General features: G+C 33.5%; 1 protein-coding gene across 1 annotated transcript in view; it reads left to right on the forward strand.

Annotated features, from left to right (window-relative positions):
* Nucleotides 1–21,086, forward strand: part of MDGA2 (MAM domain containing glycosylphosphatidylinositol anchor 2) — an 862,553-nt gene that overhangs the window by 606,349 nt on the left and 235,118 nt on the right. Inside the window, exon 7 of the mRNA XM_037016589.2 lies at nt 15,112–15,441. Within this exon, the coding sequence (XP_036872484.2) occupies nt 15,112–15,441 (330 nt within the window). The remainder of the gene's footprint in view (nt 1–15,111; nt 15,442–21,086) is intronic.

Below are 21,086 nucleotides of genomic sequence, written 5' to 3' on the forward strand. Positions count from 1 at the left end.
GAGGCATGAATCCAAATCGTTGTTGTTGCTTAAAAATGCATATCCCTAAACTCTACCCTAAAGTAACTCACTTGGAATCACTGGGACATGTGACTCTGATATTCATATAAGAATTACTGGTCTCTCTGCACTAAAATCTACCCCTCAGTGGAAATATCATATCATATTGCCTCATCCTTTATGTATTAGAATCCTCTTTACTGAATTCCCCTTGCCTGATGTTTAAATCCTTTACTGAACAGCTTTTAAATAAATATCTTTCCAAAACTATTTCCTGTTTATTGTAAGAAAATTTTCAAAGATGTTGTTCATTACTCTATCCTGTACCCTTTTTGTGAAGACTCTAAGAATGGTTGGTTGTTTTTACTCTACAGATTCTGTTAGCTTTACAACTGGTCATATTTTCCTCATTATTTTGGCTGCTAGCATGTTTAGTATGTAATCTCTGGCTTGCCTCTGTTAAATAAATATAGAATTTTATTTATTTTTTTGCATCAACTTCACCTCTGGCTTTATTTTCCTAACTTGATTTTATCATTGCTTCTTTAGTTTTTTTATTGTAAGATGCAATATATTAATAGTAAATGTTGAAAGTCCCGTCAATCCTTCTTAGAATACGGCAATATATAGATAAATGAGCAGCAGCCTCTGACATACGTTAGGTTCCATTATGTAGAGAATGCAAAGTAACATCACACATTTACAGCAACCATAAAGAGCCCAAAAGAATACAACTCAGAACTGAGAAACAACAAGAGAAAATAAAAAAATAACAAAAATATCACTGTAAAAAGAGAGACCACAACTACATATGATAAAAACTCATGTAGGTCTTTCATAAAAGAGGTAGAATAGCAAATCAGAAGAGATATAATATTATTGTACTAGTTCTATTTGGATCATGAAAAATACGAGCTGATAGTTGTCAACATAGAATGTAGCAAAAGCCCGAAGAAAACAATGCAAACTAAATATGCATGCCTATCTGCAGGCATTTGGTGAAAAAAAAGGTAATTTTGTTATAGAAGATACCTAGTGCCTAGCTCAACAGTCCAGTAAATTGATGATGATAGGTCCTCAAATTCTGAAGAAATTACAACCCTATATGCCAAATCCTTTTCTAAAAATGCAGGGACATATGTAATATATGTTACAGTAAACACTATTTAAAAACTTGGTCATTTGAAGTTGTAGCTTTAAAGTGTATTTTCAGTTATACGAAAAAAAAATTAAAAAACTGTTTTTATAAATCCAAAACGTTTTCCATGAGTTTCCAACTGAATGAGCATCAGGGGCTGTAAGCAAAAATGTTTATCTGTTGAAAAAAAAGAAAAGAAAAACTGAGTAGAATTGTGCAGGATGCTCCAGAAGGAAACATTTTCTAGATTAGCTAAATGTCAATTAATGCTCTTTGTCACCATGTAATGAAACCAAACATAAGAGGCTAATATACTACTCCATCATCACACAGGTCAAAAGAGTCGATTCTGGAGAATTAATCTGAGACAATATTTGGAAAAAGAGCTTCATAAAATTTTCATTCATCTGTTCTCAGATTTCATGTGGATCTCCAAATAATGGTTCCTGGTCCACATAGTATGTTCTCAACTCAACACACATAGTATGCTCAACCATAAGAGAAATGTATTTCTCTTATTAGATTATATTTATAGATAAAATAAGAAAAAAAGTTAAACTAATTAAAGATATTTAAAAAATAGCACTCACTGGGTAGCATATATAGTATATATACACACATATGCATATATACATACACATACATACACACATACGTTGAAATATTTCCTACTTTGATAAAACATGGCACTCTACTTCCAGCAGTCATGTTTATACATCTTCGTTTGACATACCTGAGATATGTAGCCATTGTTTGTAGAAAATGAAAGAAGTATATCATTTTTATTTCAAATCACAAGGAGTTATGGATATCAGTGAAAAATGTTTCATATGGTATATATATCAGATGTTTCCATATTTTAGATTTTTCTTTTATTTTTCTAAAATTTCTAGAGGATTATCAATAATGAGTATTTTTTTCTTTACTCTGTCAAGTGTTTTTCAGAATGATAGATCATCTGATGTAATTCAGTTAAGAAAAATACTCTGTAACAAGATTTTTTAAGATTTTGAGTAGCTCACAAAAGGCATTTGGTATTTATCAGGGACCAAAATTAACTGACACCCACTTGTATAAGGAGAATTAATCTATTTTCCTGACAAATATTCTGTTGTGTAGACATCTGTTTCCCTGCCTAGTTTTATATGCTATTTTTTAAATATTTTATATTGATATTTGAAAATAACTTTTTCTATCATTGATGATTTTCAAAGGGTAATAAAAGCTGTTTGGTTTACTATAAGGAGAATCATCTAGAGATATAAAACACAAACTCCATTTTTATCATTGAGACTATTAATTTCAAATCTGTAGGTATAAATAACAAAAATAAACTGCTTTTTTAATTCATTCATCAACTTCTTAAAATAAGAAAAAATGATTGACAAAATTGACAATCAACAAAAGGTTGATTAGGTGACAACCATCAATATGATAACTTCTTGGAAATAACTTCAGATATGTGTCCAATGGATGAAAATTTTACATCTTTGTTTATCCTGTTTTCCCTTGTCACCAACCTAAGTGTAAGACATGTGTAAGAGTGTGCTCAGGAAGCCAGCAATATGAAGTACCTTGTGAGTCCATGGAATACAACATATTTTGAAAAACAACTTTGTGGAAGAGGGTTTTCAGACAGATACAGAACAGTGGCCATTCTTCTATCTAATTCCATGAACTGGGAATTGTATTATGAAAGAGGTAACAGTGGATCTGGGCTTTGGTGACTGGGTCAGGCTTGACACAAAGCCTGGAGAAGATGCCCATATCAGGTGAATGCAGTAGCAATGGCAAATTCTGGGGGCCTGCAAATAATAAATGACAAAGGGGAAAAGATAGTTTATATGGAAGAAGGAGTCATTAATGAGAGGGAGAGGAGCAATCCAGATATTCCTTAATGTGGTGTTACAAATAGTTTTATTTGAGGCACCTAGCTACTGCATCACATAGAAACCCAGCAGGTGATTGGAAATAATGCAACTGTAACTTGGAGAGGTGGGGCGGGAGCATTTTTCTAAGGTAGTGTACGCTGAGACAGAAACTATGGTAGTAAAAGCGAGTTGTAAAGTGATGGTAAAGACAAAGAAAAGGGGAGCCCAGATTCAGCACCAAGGAAGTGGAAACAGAGCCCTTCTGGGAGCTAGAAACAAAAGGTCAGAACTAGTTACATGTAGCAAATGGTGAGGGGGGTGGTCTGAGCTGCAGCTTCTTGGAACAGGTCCTTACTGGCAATTGTTTAAAAAAGTTCTGTTACTTGTGGGAATCAAAATGATTGAAAGGTTAAAGGTGAGTGGTTTATTAATGTTCTGACAGTGAGAAAAGAATAGAGGATAAATAAATGTTGCTTCAGGAGATAAAGAACCTGAGGGAAGGCTTTCTGTGTTACTTAGTTGTTGTTACTTTGCTTTGTTTTAATTAATGAGAAGATTATTATCATGTTTATAGACACATGGGAAGGATTTCTGTTTTGAGGGAAAATTTAGAAGAAACAGAGAGGAGAAAATTGAAGGTGGGTAATAGTCCATGCAAAGCTAGAGCTGATAGCAAAAGCACAATTTAAGAGGTTAACACTTTCAGTGTTACCAAACTTACATCTTCAAAGACAGGAGGGGAGTGGAAATGAAGGGTGGAAATCACAGAGAAATCAGTTTCATGAAGTGAGGGCATTTGCCAGAGTTAGTGAAAGGTGAACTAGAGCCAATTCTTGGTACAGTAAAAATTTCTATCCCACATACCCACGGTGCTACCATTTTCTGGAATGACCTTTTAGCATCTTCAACCCTTTATCCCTAATTCTCAGGCCTTCTCTGTCTTCTCCACAGTAACTAGGTGTTGTTATTTAAAGTATTCTCGTCCATAATACCTAGATCTCTCAACCCTTGTCTTTATTTCACTGTGAATAGATGTATTTATTTCTATGCTTTTCTCCATTACTAGGCTCTTTTATATTTTATCTTTGTAACTTTGCAGGCAAGCATAGCTACAGACACATCATGAGTGCTCTGGAAACATTGACCACAAAGCAGCTGACATCGCAGTTTCCCTACTTTGTGTTAGTATCATCAGCATACTCAGCTTGTGCACTTAATTCAGTCTCCCAAACTCACACAACTAATAAGTTATGAAATAACATTAGAACCCAGACAATGTCACCCAAAATACTTACTTCTCTCTGCTAACTTTTCCTTCTCCAAAAAGTCATCGGCACTCAGAAGAAAGTTGACAATGAATTTCTCAAACCCAAATTATGAACATATTATTTTTTAAGGTTTTTCCCTAAGTGAGGGTTGGTTATGTTCTTATGACTTTGAGAGATAGAATTCTATAGGCAAAGATGGATGACCTTAAGGCACTTCATATTGACCACTTTTAACATTTTTGTCATTTTGTGAAGAAATCTGGATATAATAAGTGTTTCTGTAGAACTTTCCTCAGGCATCAGCTATGTTAAAAGGAAGTAGTTACACATTAAGCTATGTGAGGTCAACTTAGACCATTTTGTTATTGATACTGTTCCCTAATCATATTTCAAGTGTTTTAATCAGGATGAACAGCCTCTTGAGAGCCTCATAAAGTAAGAAGATATGCTGTGGCCTCTTTTTAGCACGTTCTTTAATAATAATCCTGATTCTACATTTCTGGAGGACTAAAAGATAACTGTTTTCCAAGACAGCAGTTCTAAAATTTGAGAGTACATCACAAGCACCTAACTGTCTTGTAAAAATCCAGATGGCTGGGTCCTACCCCAGGAACTGTAGATACAGTGAGAGATGATACCCAAGAACTTGAATTTCTAACAAGTTCTCAAGTTATACTATTGCTCTTGATCCAGTGTTCACACTTGGAAAACTACTGCTCTAAACTCTAGATGTCACAGTTTTAATTTCAAATAATAGGAATATCTTTAATGGATTACTGGCCTTATCATCTAATCCTTTCCTTTAAGAATGACTTCAGATTAACTCTTCCAGCACTAAAGTCATTGTTTCTGGTAAATGTGTTCTAACATGGAACTGGCTTATATCCAGCAACTCTCTAAGTAATGCACACAGTTGACTTAACATGGGGATATATTGTAAAATCATTTTTTTTCTGAAGATGCTCTGCATTTTTCACTTCTTAAACTTGTATTTTCACTGAGCATCATTAGTCATGTAGACCTACTTATCTGCCCCCTGCCCAAAGGTCCATCTATCTCTTTACAGAGCCTGAGTACTAGATTTAGCTTTTCTACTTTCTAAGAGTGTGCACGTCTTACTTCTATGTCAGCTAACACTTGAAGCATGTATTTCCATACAACCCTGAACCTTTACTCCCAACCCCCCACCACAGCTACTCATGACCACCTTCCTGGATCATTCCCATAGAATATAAACTTATATTTATTCCTGCTGAATACTTACCAATACACTATCTTTGGATTTGGATTTGAATTGAGCTTGAATACCTGTGCTCCTGGATCGTTCTTCCTTTGATTCTCGAAGGACAGATTGACAACCAGTCCTGTGCCCGAAACTGTTATGACCCCCATAAGGATATGGCTAAAATAATGCTCATTGTGGGTCTTTTTATGCAGGTTAAGAAAATAAATTCCACTCAGATCTCTGAACTAGTACTTCTTTTGTTTGTTATTTGTCTTAGAAGTTGGAATATTTTCAACTTGCAGAAATTAAAGTATGAAATTAGTATTTCATTCTTTGCCTTTATTCCTATAAAGATCAGAGTCAATTTGTGACCCAACTACCAATTGTACAGGAAGTAAAAGCATTTCTATACCGACATCTTTTTGACCTAATTTTATTTGCTACATATCACAATTTTCTTATTAAAAAGAGAGAAGAAAATATAATGTACTTCTAAAATCTTCTTTAAAGACTCCTAGAACAAAGTAGGATGTACTTTTTAAAAGTAAATATTACACATTTCTCTTTATAACATAAAACACACACACACATAAACACATATATATATATAAAACAGGTCTCTTCACAGTTCATTTTAGCAGTTTTGTCATCTGTCAGTTAACTTACAAATGCAGATCCTTGTCCTGTGGTCTATTATCAAAGACTCTAGACCTATACAGCATTATAAATTAAGTAAGGTTTATCACTTGGGAAAAAGCATAGATTTATAAAAGGATTAAGTTAATCTCTGTAACTCAAATATACTTGTATTCCTGTGACTTTTCATCTTTAAGCAATATACTCTGTGTTTCTGTGTGTGTGTGTGTGTGTGTGTGTGTGTGTGATAACCATAAAAGTTATTTTCTTTGGTGTCTGGAACCTTGTAGCACTGAATTTCCTAGATTGATCTTACTTTCATCCATTTCAATAATGCACAAGACTAAATTTAATGGTATGAAGAAAAATTGCAACAGATACATTATAAAGCATCAAGGAAGACTGTATTCAAGACTATTGCAGTAAAGGAGAGAGACTAAATGCAAATCTGCTACCACAAAAGATGGGAAGATTTTTAAATGCTGGGGTAAACTAATGGAAAAGTACTAGAAGATATTAGGGAAGAGGATGGTCAGGGTGATTAGGCTGTCTGAGCTTTCTAAGAGGTCTTTTCACTTTTCAAAGTTAAGCTCCTACCCTCCAGTAGATACTGGGGGATAGACACATGATCTCCTTCAGTGATTACTTTTTAAAGGAATGGTTCCCTGGCCCTTGAGAGAGCTGTTTCTCAAGACATTTTGACTTATAGGTTTACATCTCAAAAGGGCAGAGAAAGAAATTACAGCTGCAAGTTTTCTAAATGTAAATGATTTAAGAAAACGGAGCTTGGGGTATAGAGTTAGGACACACTGACATTTAGTCAACAGTGAGGGGAATGTTTAGTCAGTCTTATCAATGATACTGATTCTTCATCTTCTCACAGGTAGCATAAGATAGTTAAGATAATTTATATGAATTCTTAGTGAATATAAATTTTTTTTGACTTGGTCATTCAGTATAGCTAAGCTATTTTCCTTGCTCTGTAATGTTAAAAGGAAAGAATATACTTAAATAAATTAACCACTATTTTAATTTAAATTGTAATGTGCATGGAACTGGTCACAATATTTTTGTGTCTCAAGCAACAGAACAAAAACAATGATCTTATGTCTCCAAATATGGGCAGCAAAACAGAAGGTAGAATATTAGGGAGAATGTCCATGGTCTGCAATTACGGCAACATAATTTTAAAATCCTTTCCTTCTCAACAAAGACTGGCTTCACAATTTCTGTTTGAATGATAGAATCCAAATGAATTAGGAAACTAGAGAACTGGCATGATACTTGTGATACAATGAGCAAACTCCAGTGATTATTTTCTTAAATATTATCTCATATTTGCTTCTACAGTCACAGAAGACAGTAGAAAAGAGATTTTTCAAGAAGAAAGAAAAGAATCAGTAAAGTAGTAGGGAGAGCAAAATGTAAGTGCTACAAAAATGGATAAGACCAGGAAAATATCTTTATATTGATTAAGAGGTTATTGCTAACCTCAGAGTTTTCAATACCAAAATAGCACAAGTGAAAACCAGTATCTAAACTGTCCAAATGAATTAAATGCATGATGAAACACTGGAGGTAATGGTATTTACCTGGTGTTTTTAAGAAATATGCTACAAGTAGATTGAAGGATTATTAGGACTAGAAAAGGTGTTCTAAATTTACATGTGACCTAAGCAATTTTTCTTCTCTGAGAATAAATACCATGTGGAATAGAAAATACTGAAATTTCAAAAGAATGCAGGTCATCAGGGTAGAGTGAGAGAGGTTGGCAGATGGAATGGATGAGTTTGGAAAGGAGAAAGGCCACAGCTTTTAAGACAGAAAAACAAGAAAAATAAAGATCTTTTTGTTTCAGCTAGTCTCATTAGTTTCATCCAGTTTTCACTGCTACATGATCAGTTACATTAAGGATGTACTATTTTCAAAAGGACTTTAAGAGAACTATATTTAGGACAGACTTTTCAAAACTGCAGTTCATGTCATAGCTGTTTCTAGTCCTAAGTATTTAAAAACTAATAAAAAATATTATTTAACATGAACATGTTCTTATTTATCATAGTAAAGGAGTATTATTAAATTTCATAGGAAAAGCATGCTCAAAATACCTGCTAATTTTTAACACCATAGGGCCAAGGAATTGTGCTGATTAATATTTTCCTATTCCAAAAACTGGTGCTAAGACATCATGCAATCTCAAGTACCATTTATATAGTAGCCACATTATAAAAAATGCTTGTTTTTATTTATGAAATTGAATAGACACTTTGATTATTTATGGGTAATATATTTTCTCCCTAAGATAGGACTGGAGCAGACTCACAAACTCCAAGAAGGGGCTAGCAGTTATCAAAGGGGAAAGGTGGGAGGAAGAAGGGGATTGAGGGGTATTGTGTAAGGGGATCATGTTGAAGACAGCGTAGCACAGAGAAAACAAGTAGTGACTGTGGCATCTTACTACACTGATGGACAGTAACTGCAAAGGGGTTGGGGGGGGGGACTCGATAATATGGGTGAATGTAGTAACCACATTGTTTTTCATGTGAAACTTTGATAAGAGTCTATATCAATGATACCTTAATAAAAAAAAGTAAATACAACAAAATAACAACAGCAATAAAAAGATAGGACTGAAATAAGAATGGCAAAATATTAATGATGATAATAATATTTTTTCAGTACACTTCTTTTCCCCCACCCTTTTAAAGAAGAGCTTACAGCAAAAAAGCAAAATTTGTGCTCACCTGAAAGATTCCTTCTCATTTTAAATCCTACCTATAATAGTTAACTGCGGCAATCCTATTGAGCAAGGCCATTTAAAAGACAATTAAAATTCAACTATACTTTGCTTAAACAATTTGAATGATTAACTGTAATAATTAGCTTTGAGTAAATTCACGAAATAAACAGAACCTTGATACTTCATAATTAAATAAACCCCAGCTTCCTTTCTGCATCTAATTCTGCATTGTCAGGGGTGCTATTTAAACTACTTTTAGAAAATGGGCGTAATGATTTTTTTGTTCTTGCAATATTAATGAACTTTCATCCAGACTATAGATTGGCAATTGGAGTTGTTAGATAAAGGGAAGTGAGTAAAAGAAAACCTAATAGTATGTAAGAAAAAAAGACCTCCCTACTCCTATTCATCTTCTAGAAACTTTAATACTTCTTAAAATAACATTTAAAGTGCTTTTTATAACAACATATGGTATAAATAAATAAATATTATTATTTCCCCAAGCAGTTGAGCTAGACTGTATTACTAGTTTATATCAATAATTGCAAATAGTACAGAAGCGAATACATTTAATTCATTTTTAATGCTATTTGCATATTTCAAAATGTACATTTCCAAGATAGGAACAAACATAAATTTTTAAAATGCTGGTTGGTTGGAAAAGAAAAGAGACACACTGCTGTTAGTACAGATAGGTTTATTAGATGTCTCTGAAATGTTTTTTATAACTTGAATGTGTCATTAGGCACATCTTAACTTAAAAAAAATCAAAATATTTTCCTTGTACTTTAGTTTTTTCAATCACAAATTTTGTTTTCACTGAAGAGTTGTATCCTTTCAATTATTTTGTGATGCTCATATGGGAAATGCCTAAAACACCAATAATGGAATCTAATTTTAGAGTGTTTTCAATGATTTTCATCAACTGATAGGTTGTCTTACTTTATTCTGTGGGATATTTTTCCTGAAATATGTTCACAGATAAAGGGTTGTTTTGCTAAACACTATCAGTGCCTCCAGGAGTATTGCAGGTATGCATGTTAGCACGTGCATAGCTCTGAGAAATTCTGCAGAAAAGCACTTTTATTCATGTGGTCAATCTCTAAACTTTTTTTTTTTATTGTGCTTTCTTTTGACATAATCCCGATTAACCTTTTTCTGAAACAGGTTTTGTCAAATATCATTTCAGATAATGTAACTATGCTTAGATGTCAGTTTTTTCCTTCCATCTTTCCTTAGAAACAATTATCAGCTGAGCTCTAAAGCATGTAAACTCCATCTCCTTTACAAAGCAGGATGAGTACATCACATTGGATTGCGCTGATGGCCCTGTCACATCATGTGACAAGAAGTGGAACTGCCAGCGGCCATGACGGAAGGAGGGCTCCTGAGTCTTTCTGTACAGAATCCTCTCCTCACTTATACCCTTACATTAATACTGTTTATTCATCAAGTATTGTTCAGTTCCCACAACAAAACCCCTGAATCCTAGAAGGCATCAAATCTCTTTTCTATTCTCATCTATCTGATTTCCTTCCCCCCACTCAACTCTGAACACAAACCTACAAAACAAAAACAGAGTTAACATGGACTTGTCAGACTGAATGGAAACAACTGGAATTGGTAATTAATGCTTGAGAATGTCACATTTACATAAATTTGACAAAAACTATTGAATACCAACTCTAACAAGGAAGTGGGTTCAGGATTCAGTGACAGTACAGAAGAGTAAGGTGTGGCCCCACACCCCAAGTGTTCACCATCTCCTGAGAAGAAAAACAACCATCTAATTATAACAGGACAGCTTATATATACTATCACTTACTATCTCCTAGGTTGTTTTGGAGATGTTACCTATTTCCAACTGTTTATTCAATTGGCATCCAGTGAGTCTGGCAAATACTTCTTTTTCATTCATGTATTTTTCATTGTATTTAACAGAGAACAAATGAATAGAAAATCAATTTTTGTTTATCTGATTATACTATTAATGATTTCTAGATCCATTCCTGTCAGCAACATTTTACCAGTTTTTTCTATTGGCCAGGATCTTACTGAGATCATAAAAGGAAGTATATTTTGAGATTTATCTGCTAATTTATCTACTTGGAATAGTGGTCAGTGGTTGCTCTGTGTCTCATGATCCTTCTGAAATAATTTCTTAGCAGAGGTTCAAAAGTTGACACCTGATATTTCTTATCTCCAAAGAGACATTTTCCCATTAAAATTTAAAACATTTTAAAATGTCATTTAATTTAATGTCATTTTTTGCTCTATAAGTTGCTTTTCATTATGGAACTACTATGTCTTTATACTTTATGAACATTTGACAATCAGTGCTTTTTTAAATTTTAACTCTATAGCCGTAGGTGAGATGCAATCTCACAGTCTCTTTGCTTTTTATCTACATTGAGCTTTTATTTCTATAAACCATAAGCCTAGACATCCGAAGCCAATGGTCTCTTGTTCAAGGATAAACTCAGGAAGTAATCTAATTTTAAGTAATGGAAGTCTTCCTCAGAACTGTAGACATTCATAGGCAAAAGTCTATTTTTATTTCTAGGGAAAGATCAGCAAGCAAGTCGTGCCCAGATCTTTGCAGTGGCCTTGCTTTAATATACCAGTTCCATTCTATTCACAGAGCACCTTTGTAAATCTCAAAGTAGAGGGACTTCAGTGAGTGCAACTAGAATGTCCTTGCAAGTAACCAGTTGAAAGTAAATGTAGGACAGGTTTGTATTCAGTTCTCACAATATTAAAAAAAGGGGGATTATGGGTTATATTGCAATGTTCCTAAACTGATTATTCAAAACAGAGGCTCAGCTTGATGCCAGTTCCCTACGTGCATTTCCAGACTAAACAAGTACTTTCTGAGGTTCATCCATCACAGTTTATGATACATTAAGCTAAATCTAATGTTTTTGCAGGCAGGTATTAGGGTATTTTCAGTATTCAGACTAAGAAATTGCATTTGGGGAAAGGGATTTCTCCTTTATTTTTCCATAGAACTTCTTTAGTTCTATTGATTCTTGTTATGTCTATTGGACTCCTGTTATACTCTGGTACTACTTGCAGATTGATTTTAAGCATTTTGAAATCTTAACTAGTAGCAGGAAACGACTTTAAATTAACATTGCATGAACTACTATAAATTGTTCAAAAAGAGAGTTTAATTATAAATGAAGGAACCTGCTTCCCAGTTGATTAACTGTATTAAAAACTATATTTGCAAAGCTCTACACTACTGCTAATAAGCTATTTCTTATAGTGGGTCTCAGAGGAATCCTAATACTATAACTTCCTATTTTTATAAATGATATCCTTGACCCATAAAAATTAGGTTGCCCATATTGGACCACATAGAAATAAAACCTAGAATTAGGTCTCAAGTTCTTAATGTACCAGTGCCTAGTTTATAGAGTTATGCTTTTAGTTTTCTGAGAAGACAAAAGTAAATTAGAAAATCAAATTATATTGTTTCCTGTTACTATATAGATGGCTATGCACATTCTTTTTGTTATAACATTCCGTTCTGTATGCAGGAGCAAATATTTTGTTATGAGGTAACAAAACAAATGCAAAGAGATGGCTGTCCAGTCAAAGGATCACTTGCCAGACTGACTCTTCCCTCTTTTCCTTTCAAGAATCTGTCATTTAAATGACTAACATGATTGACTTTGGTCAAATTGCAGAATTGTCTGACACTGAGATCAATGAATATTTGTGGTAATGAGTTCATTCCTTAAACCCCATTTGATCACATTGTTTTCTATCAAAAAGTATATTTACATATTAGATTTAATCTTATTTATTAATTGATTATTAGATTTATAATATTTAATTTTTGTGTTTTGCATCCAGAAAGTTATTGCCCATGAATAAAACAGTCCATGGCACATAATACAGATATTGATTTCTTGTTTTATATCAGTGGATTTTGAATTGTTTAGTACTTCTAATTTGACAAGTTTGTAGTTCTCTCAGTGTTAGTGTTACTTTAATATCTCTATTCAGAGAACAGAGCTAGAAAGCAATAGCTGCCTAGTAAATAGATGTTAATTACTGAAACATCAGTTTTTGCTGCGTTTATATATATGGCAACCAAGTTGTAACTTTGAAATAAAATTTATTCTGAATACACCCTCATATAACACTATTAATACATTTATATAGATTTTTTTAATTGCGAAATTATGAACTGTTTAAATATTTAATTTAGGTTTATCATTTCTGTATAGAAGCTGAATGAGGAAAATGCTTACCAAGTGAAAAGAAACTCTTGTTTAAATGTTATAATGCTATCAAAAGTAAATGCTCCTTTATATACTGTTTTTTTACATCTATTAAAAGAGAAGAGTTTTCTATAATCTTATGATTTGCTTGTGCTACAGAACTTCAATTACATTTTAATTATATTTGCACAATATTATATACTGAATATAATATGGACACTGTGTATAGTATGGGCAAATATATGGATATTTTCAACATGTTTCCCTTTCTAGGCACAATGTAGATTGTCTTTCATTGCCTATTAAAATATATAAATATTTGACTTTAGGTCATAATAGAATGTCATAATTTCTTCTAATTCTATCCTAGAGTCATGTACAGATAAAGGTATGGTTAAGAACAAATAAGGTCCATAAATTGCATTTTATTGTTGAAAAATATCAGAAACAACAATATAAGAATGTGATATAAATATTTGTATTTTGGTTTTTTCATTACAACTGAAGCTTTGTGCATTTTATAAACTATTTTGGAGAGTGTTTCTCTGAGATGCAGATGTCTTCAAATTTATAAAACATTTCGTATTTTGCATCAAGTGGTTTTTCTAGGTGTGGGTTTCATAGGTGTCTGCTGGATAAATTGGACTGTAGTCACTGAGTACACAATTTGCAATACACATGGGTCAAGGTTATGTCTATTTTGTTCTTCTCATGTTATAAGAGCCTCATCAAGTGCTTCGTCCTGAACAGGCACATCCTAAATATTTCTTGAATAAAAAGACATAAACATTGCTTTTGATATTCACTTACATTTTTTTCATTAAGATGTAAACAAGAAAGCAGATGAAAATATTTGGGGCTAAGAGTAAAGAAAATTAAAAGAAAACTTTTTTAATTTTAAAATGTGTGCATCTTTCACACATTCTTACATAGTTCAAGAGACTTCTGTGTTATTTCCTGACCTTCATTGGACCAACTGAGGAAAATTAGGTTAAATTCAGGAAGGTTACCCCGCATGCAATTAAAAGGCCTCCAGTATCTGAAGGTCTACTAAATCTATATCATGTTTGCCAATGTCATTATATGTTTAGGTTCAATGGCAAAAGTGATGAACAATATTTTATTCTGATAATTATGTTTACTGCATATGCTACATTTCATCATGTAGGAATGGTAATGCGACCTAAGGAAGCCAACAGATGCACCCCACAACAGCCTCTGGAAGTCATCACTGCTGGCGCAGGGTGTGGGCACAGCCCTGACCTTAGACCCAAAAAGCACTGCTGTTAGGGTACAAACATAGGATGTGTCCCAAGCCAGCTGCCAGGAGGTTCTTTTGGCCATTTGCATACGAGCACCAACAAATAGTTTCAACTGCAGATATCCATGCATGGTGGAACAGAGCAGTCATAGCAAATGTTTATTTTTTTTAATTCAGATTATTTCTATATATATGAAACTGCCTTATGAATGTGAACTTACTCAATTCTTACCAAACTAGTTTTGATCAGCATGTTTATATCCCTTTTGAAGAATTTTCTTTAATATTCATTTGTGAAATGTTTGAATTGTTTGGAAAATTGTGTCATAATTAAGGGATGGCATAGCTAAGAAATTGGGTTTAATGATTTGTATTATTTTTAAGTCTAATACCTAATGACTTCATATACACAGGTTACATCATTTGTTCAAAATTCAACGGCAGCAATGCTTAAATATCACATATAGACTTAAATCATTGTTTAAAACACTGGAAAATATCTAATTTTTGGAAGTCAGTATTTAGAGTCTCTAAGATCTTCAGAATCTCTTAGATCTTCAGGTTATTCCTAAATTATCTAAATGAGGTTTATTGCTATGCACACTACTTGGGAATAACAAAGAAACAACATACATTTGTGTAATTGTGTTTATTTCAGTCAGGAGATGATTACCTAGAGTGAATAAATTCAAAACAATCTGAAAGTAACACTAACTACTTATGGACTTTTTATGTTTTAGCATTAAAAAAAGGACGATTTTGGATCACACCAGATCCTTATCACAAAGATGACAATATCCAGATTGGGCGTGAGGTGAAAATATCTTGCCAAGTAGAAGCTGTTCCTTCTGAGGAGTTAACGTTTAGTTGGTTTAAAAATGGTCGTCCATTAAGAAGTTCTGAGCGGATGGTCATTACACAGACTGATCCGGACGTCTCCCCGGGAACGACAAACTTGGATATCATTGATTTAAAATTCACAGATTTTGGGACATACACATGTGTAGCATCTCTGAAAGGAGGAGGAATATCTGATATCAGTATTGATGTGAATATATCCAGCAGTACAGGTAAGAAGCTTGTTTATGATGCGAGCGTTCACACTGGGAGTAATTTCTCTACATTCAGCAGACAAAATAGTCTCCAGTCAAACTAAGAGTGTTCTTATGTTTAAAGTTTGCTAAAACCAATTTTTTAGCATTCTGAATGCCCAATAAGTTTAATAGTAAGAGACACTGTTACTTCTGTTTTGATTTTTTACCTAAGATTTTGCAGAAATAAAAATAATAGCATTTGCTGTGGTATAGACTTATAGGTCAAATAGTATCATTTATTGTTGTCTTTTAATTGACTAGGAACCCTTTATAGAACCTAAAATCATATTAATAATAAAAAACAAATGTCTAAGGTGTTAGGGCAATAGGCATTTCAAACAAACAGAAACTAGTCGTAAGAAAAAAATCAAGAGATAATTGAAGAGTATTCAAATATAAGATACGTAAGAAGTGGTATTTTCTACCAACAAAAATCAATGGTAAAAACGTTAAAGTTGTAATCACATGTGACTTTTTATAGAACTTGATAAAATCATTTCACAATGAGAATGGTTAAGTATAAAAATGTATTGGAATGAAATTCCTTCTTTAAAGGTTGACACAAAAATATGTTATCAATTTTTTCTTAATCAAATATGTATCTATAGATGAAAAACAATAGAGCTTTGATATGGGAGGGTACATTAGCTTTAATCTGAAGATGTTTCAAATCCTTGTGATTCTATGAACTGCAATCAGTACGCATCTGGAGAACTCCAAAGTAGCTTTATTTGTTTTGCCAGCTTGTTACTGGATTGAATTTTAATGTAAAATTTTTATATAATCCCACAGTGAATAATATGTGTATTGAAAACACACAGCACAAATGTAACTGGCAGACGTACTCTATTTTGAGGACATTTAAACAGTTGGCTTTCCTTTCCAGTCAGGCAGCCTGTTGACTCTTGTACATTAATGAATTGAGCTGTGATTTTGTGTCTTCTCATGATTCTAAATTGCGATGTACACTAGAAAGATTTTACTCCTTAAAGGATATAGATAGGTCCCTACTTCAGACTAATCAAACAGGTTACTTTCACCATCCTGCATTATTTTTAATGGACTATCCATTTTTATCAGCTATAATTAATGTAAGGGAAGTTTGGATGATAAAAGGTACTTGTATTTGGCAGATGTCCTTTTCTAGGAAAACAATAACTATTTTTTATCTAACCTTATTTCAAAATGGTTCTAGCATTAGAAGATAGACATGATATTGGATATTTAATGGAAAGCTGTTGATACACTAGGTCAGTCATCATTTGTTTATGTGTTCATTGAATCTACAAATATCCATTGATGGCCTAGGTAATACTCCGCGTATGATATTTCCAGTAAGAGTAAGAACAATATTGAAGATCCAGGATCATTGTTCTTATTTTTGAAGGTTGATTTTCCAGAATTGGTGACACTTACAAAATTATAAGTGTTGCTTTGTTTGATTGTTTTTTGTCTGGCTTTGTTTGCTTGTTTCTTTTTCAAAACCAGTAACACAAACTCATATCCAAAGAATCAGTGCTCCTGTCTAAATACACTTCTCTAGCGGGAGCACAGCTTGCATATCATTAAACTTACACAACCAAGGGGGCACAGAATGGAGAGAAGAAAGAAGCATTATATAATTGTAAAATTAGTTCTAACATTCATTCTTAAATATGCTCGTTATATTGCTTATTTGAAACTATGTATTCTGGATGACAAAGCAGAGAAGACAACCAATGTTGACTCATGAAATCTCCAAAAATCCTGGGAGGAAAATTCCAGAAGCTAACCAGAACAGCAGAAAATACTGAAGAAATGCCTTTTATTAGTAAAAGTGTAGTTGTAATAATTAAAGTTTCTCAAATGTTACCTTTTTCCTTGGTACCAAAGGTAACAATACTAGAGATAAAGGAGGTATTAAGTCCTCTTCCAAAACAATCTTCTTTGCTGTCTGTCTGCTACCCACCACAGACAAACCCAGATGTCTTTCTCGACCCTACAGTGGACAAAGCCCCAGGCTTCATGGAGCATCTACTCTAGTGAGGAGAAAAAAACCTTGGGCTTTGTCTGTATGGTTCACTGTTGTAATCTGGGACAATACATGGCATTTTGTAGGTGCCCAATAATAATTAATAAAGAAATGAGCTAACTTGTGTGCATAGCTTTCCTTTTGGGTTTTCTTTCCTCCTAGTATCTCTGCAAGATACACATTTGATGTCTCTTTTCTTGCTCTTGTAATTCCCTACTGACTTTAAGAAAAACTATTCGGTAGAGCAATTTATACTGTGATTTAATGTTATTACTCTCATGGATAGGAGTGGCTCCATAATTGGTAGTGTCTGGTGAAAATGAAAAAGTGAGTTTCTTGTTCAGAACTTGATAAGACATTCAGGATGACAACATCAGAGCATTAAACCAAGTGCAGGACGCTTCTAAGCATGGCTTCACACATGGCATGCTTATGGGGCTGGTCTGCTCAGGATTGTATTTTGAGAGAGAGGCCTGGGGAAGATGGTGTTTAACCTAAAGGATGAGTCATTGAAGGCAGTTACTTATTCTCTCTTCTTGCTGAAACTAGCTTTGATGTTCCATTTCGCTTATAGAAGAGTGGAATGCCAGAGTATAGTATAAAGACTTGTAGATCTGAGATTGCAAGATTCAAATGATATCAGTAAGATTATTCTTATTTCCTCTAAGTTCTTAGAAGACTATACTTAAAGCAGTACTTTAATATGAATTATAGAGATTTTCTTGGGGATAGAATTTGAACAGTGAGAATGAACAAGGAATAGCATGGAGGAAAAGAACAGACTATCTTAATTCTATGAAGCATGTAGGATTCAGAGGAAATTCTCACATATTTGGTGAGTGAAGTCTTACTGTTAAGACATAAGTAAATAAGTAGGGACCTCTTAGATTCTTGGATTTGCTAGTTATATTTTTATTATTTTAGGGAATTCAGGATTGACCAAGTGCCAGCAGCTTCCTTATATATTCAAAATTTTCTTTATATTACATGTAGACTATTTTAGGGTGACATTTTGAACTTTTTGAGATTTCAAACTTTGAAATATTTTTTTGAACATTTTGTTTTTCATACAAAATCTTTCATTGAATCCTACTTGTCACTGTTTTCTAAGACGCATATACGAAACTTAATAAGATGAGGATGAGGTACCATAAGTCACTTCCACCTAATACAGTTTGAAATAATATTTTTAAGTGACAGAGCCACAACTCTAGATATGTCTTTGAGGAATTTTTAAGTTGAAATATAAAATAGCCCAAGAACGTAAACCCTAGTTTACAGAATTAGTAATATTTTTTTAAAGACAATGATTTGATTTTAGAAAAACTTTGAAGAGAAAATCTTTGAAGAAAGGCCACATGTATTTTGTAGTTTGCCTCATGCATTTGATTAAATAATAAAAAATGATACATGTGATGATAGATTATATCTTATTTCACATTAGCTCAACATTATAAACTTTTTTCCTCCTGCTTCTGTAAATATTCAAATTGTCTTATTGTAAGCATTAGGTTTTTTTGGTCAATTTAAAATTCATGTTTCTTGTAGGGTCTTTTTTTGGGTTATTGCTTTGTATCTGAGTCTATGTCATACGGTGATAAGCAAATGGGCCTTACTTACCCTTAGGAGCTTACTGTCTAAGTTGTTAAATTACTTAGCAGTGAGATGACTTAGAAATTAGGTATGATATATAGTGGGATGGAAGCTGCAGTTAAAGTTTGATCAGACTTCTGTAGGAATTGTGAATGCTTTTTTCAATGTGGGTGCAGAGAAGCTTCAAAGAAAAATGACATTTTAGTTAAATCTTGATGGAAGTAGTATTGTGATAGTGATAGTGGAGGGAGGGTACATTTAGCAAAATATACAGGATAAAGAAAGTCCCAGGAACATAAACATGAGCATATCTCCCCGGCCAAGGGAAACAAAAGCAAAAATGAACAAGTGGGACTATATCAAGCTGAAAAGCTTCTGTACAGCAAAGGGCACCATTGATAGAACAAAAAGGTACCCTACAGTATGGGAGAATATATTCATAAATGACAGATCTGATAAAGGGTTGATAACCAAAATATATAAAGAGCTCAGACACCTCAACAAACAAAAAGCAAATAATCCAATTAAAAAATAGGCAGAGGAGCTGAACAGACAGTTCTCCAAAGAAGATATTCGGATGGCCAACAAACACATGAAAAGATTTCCACATTGCTAGTCATCAGAGAAATGCAAATTAAAACCACAAAGATATATCACCTCACACCAGTAAGGATGGCCACCATCCAAAAGACAAACAACAACAAATGTTGGCAAGGTTGTGGAGAAAGGGGAACCCTCCTACACTGCTGGTGGGAATGTAAACTAGTTCAACAATTGTGGAAAGCAGTATGGAGGTTCATCAAAAAGCTCAAAATAGACATACCATTTCCCCAGGAATTCCACTTCTATGAATTTACCCTAAGAATGCAGCAGCCCAGTTTGAAAAAGACAGATGCACCCCTATGCGTATCACAGCACTATTTACAATAGCCAAGAAATGGAAGCAATCTAAGTGTCCATCAGTAGATGAATGGATAAAGAAGATGTGGTACATATACATAATAGAATATTATTCAGCCATAAGAAGAAAACAAATCCTACCATTTGCAACAATGTGGATGGAGCTGGAGGATATTATGCTCAGTGAAATAAGCCAGGTGGAGAAAGACAAGTACTAAATGATTTCACTCATATGTGGAGTATAAGAACAAAGAAAAACTGAAGGAACAAAACAGCAGCAGAATCACAGAACCCAAGAATGGACTGACAGTTACCAAAGGGAAAGGGACTGGGGAGGATGAGTGGGAAGGGAGGGATAAGGGCGGGGAAAAAGAAAGAGGGCCTTACGATTAGCATGTATAATGTGGGGGGGTGCATAGGGAGGGATATGCAACACAAAGAAGGCAAGTAGTGATTCTGCAGCATCTTACTACACTGATGGACAGTGACTGTAATGGGGTTTGTGGGGGGTACTTGGTGAAGGGGGGAGTCTAGTAAACATAATGCTCTTCATGTAATTATAGATTAATGATAACAAAATGAATAAAAAAAGAAAGTCCCAGGAATATTATGTAATTCTTCATTTCTTGCTTTTACACTAGGAATGATATTGATATTAATATAAGCACCTTCTATCAATTTATTTCAATTTCATTGTTATCATTACTGAATTTATATTTTATCTGGCTAGACTGCAGATAATTAAAATATATACATTGTAGTAATTCTTATATACTTATAGTTGAAAGTTAAATATACTAACATTTTGTTACAATTCAATTTTATAAAATGAAAATCCTTCACATACTTGCTGAAAAATGCATATGAATTTTAGCCTAAATTTTGGCAACAGGTAAATCAACCCTTAAAATATTCATTTAAGAAAATATAATTGTTTTTTCTTCATTTATGTAAATATAATTGTTATAGAAGTTTCTTAATTTTCAGAGGACTTGCTGAAAAATACTCCACTGCTTCCTGCAGTATCATTCCATGGTAAATGACTTGGCTGATGGTTAGCTTTCATGATCTGACAAACTAGTAGGTTTATAGTAAACTCAAAATCGTCTACATCATG

The sequence above is a fragment of the Manis javanica genome, chromosome 8 (assembly GCF_040802235.1).
Source record: "Manis javanica isolate MJ-LG chromosome 8, MJ_LKY, whole genome shotgun sequence".
In the NCBI taxonomy this organism is placed as follows: domain Eukaryota; kingdom Metazoa; phylum Chordata; class Mammalia; order Pholidota; family Manidae; genus Manis; species Manis javanica.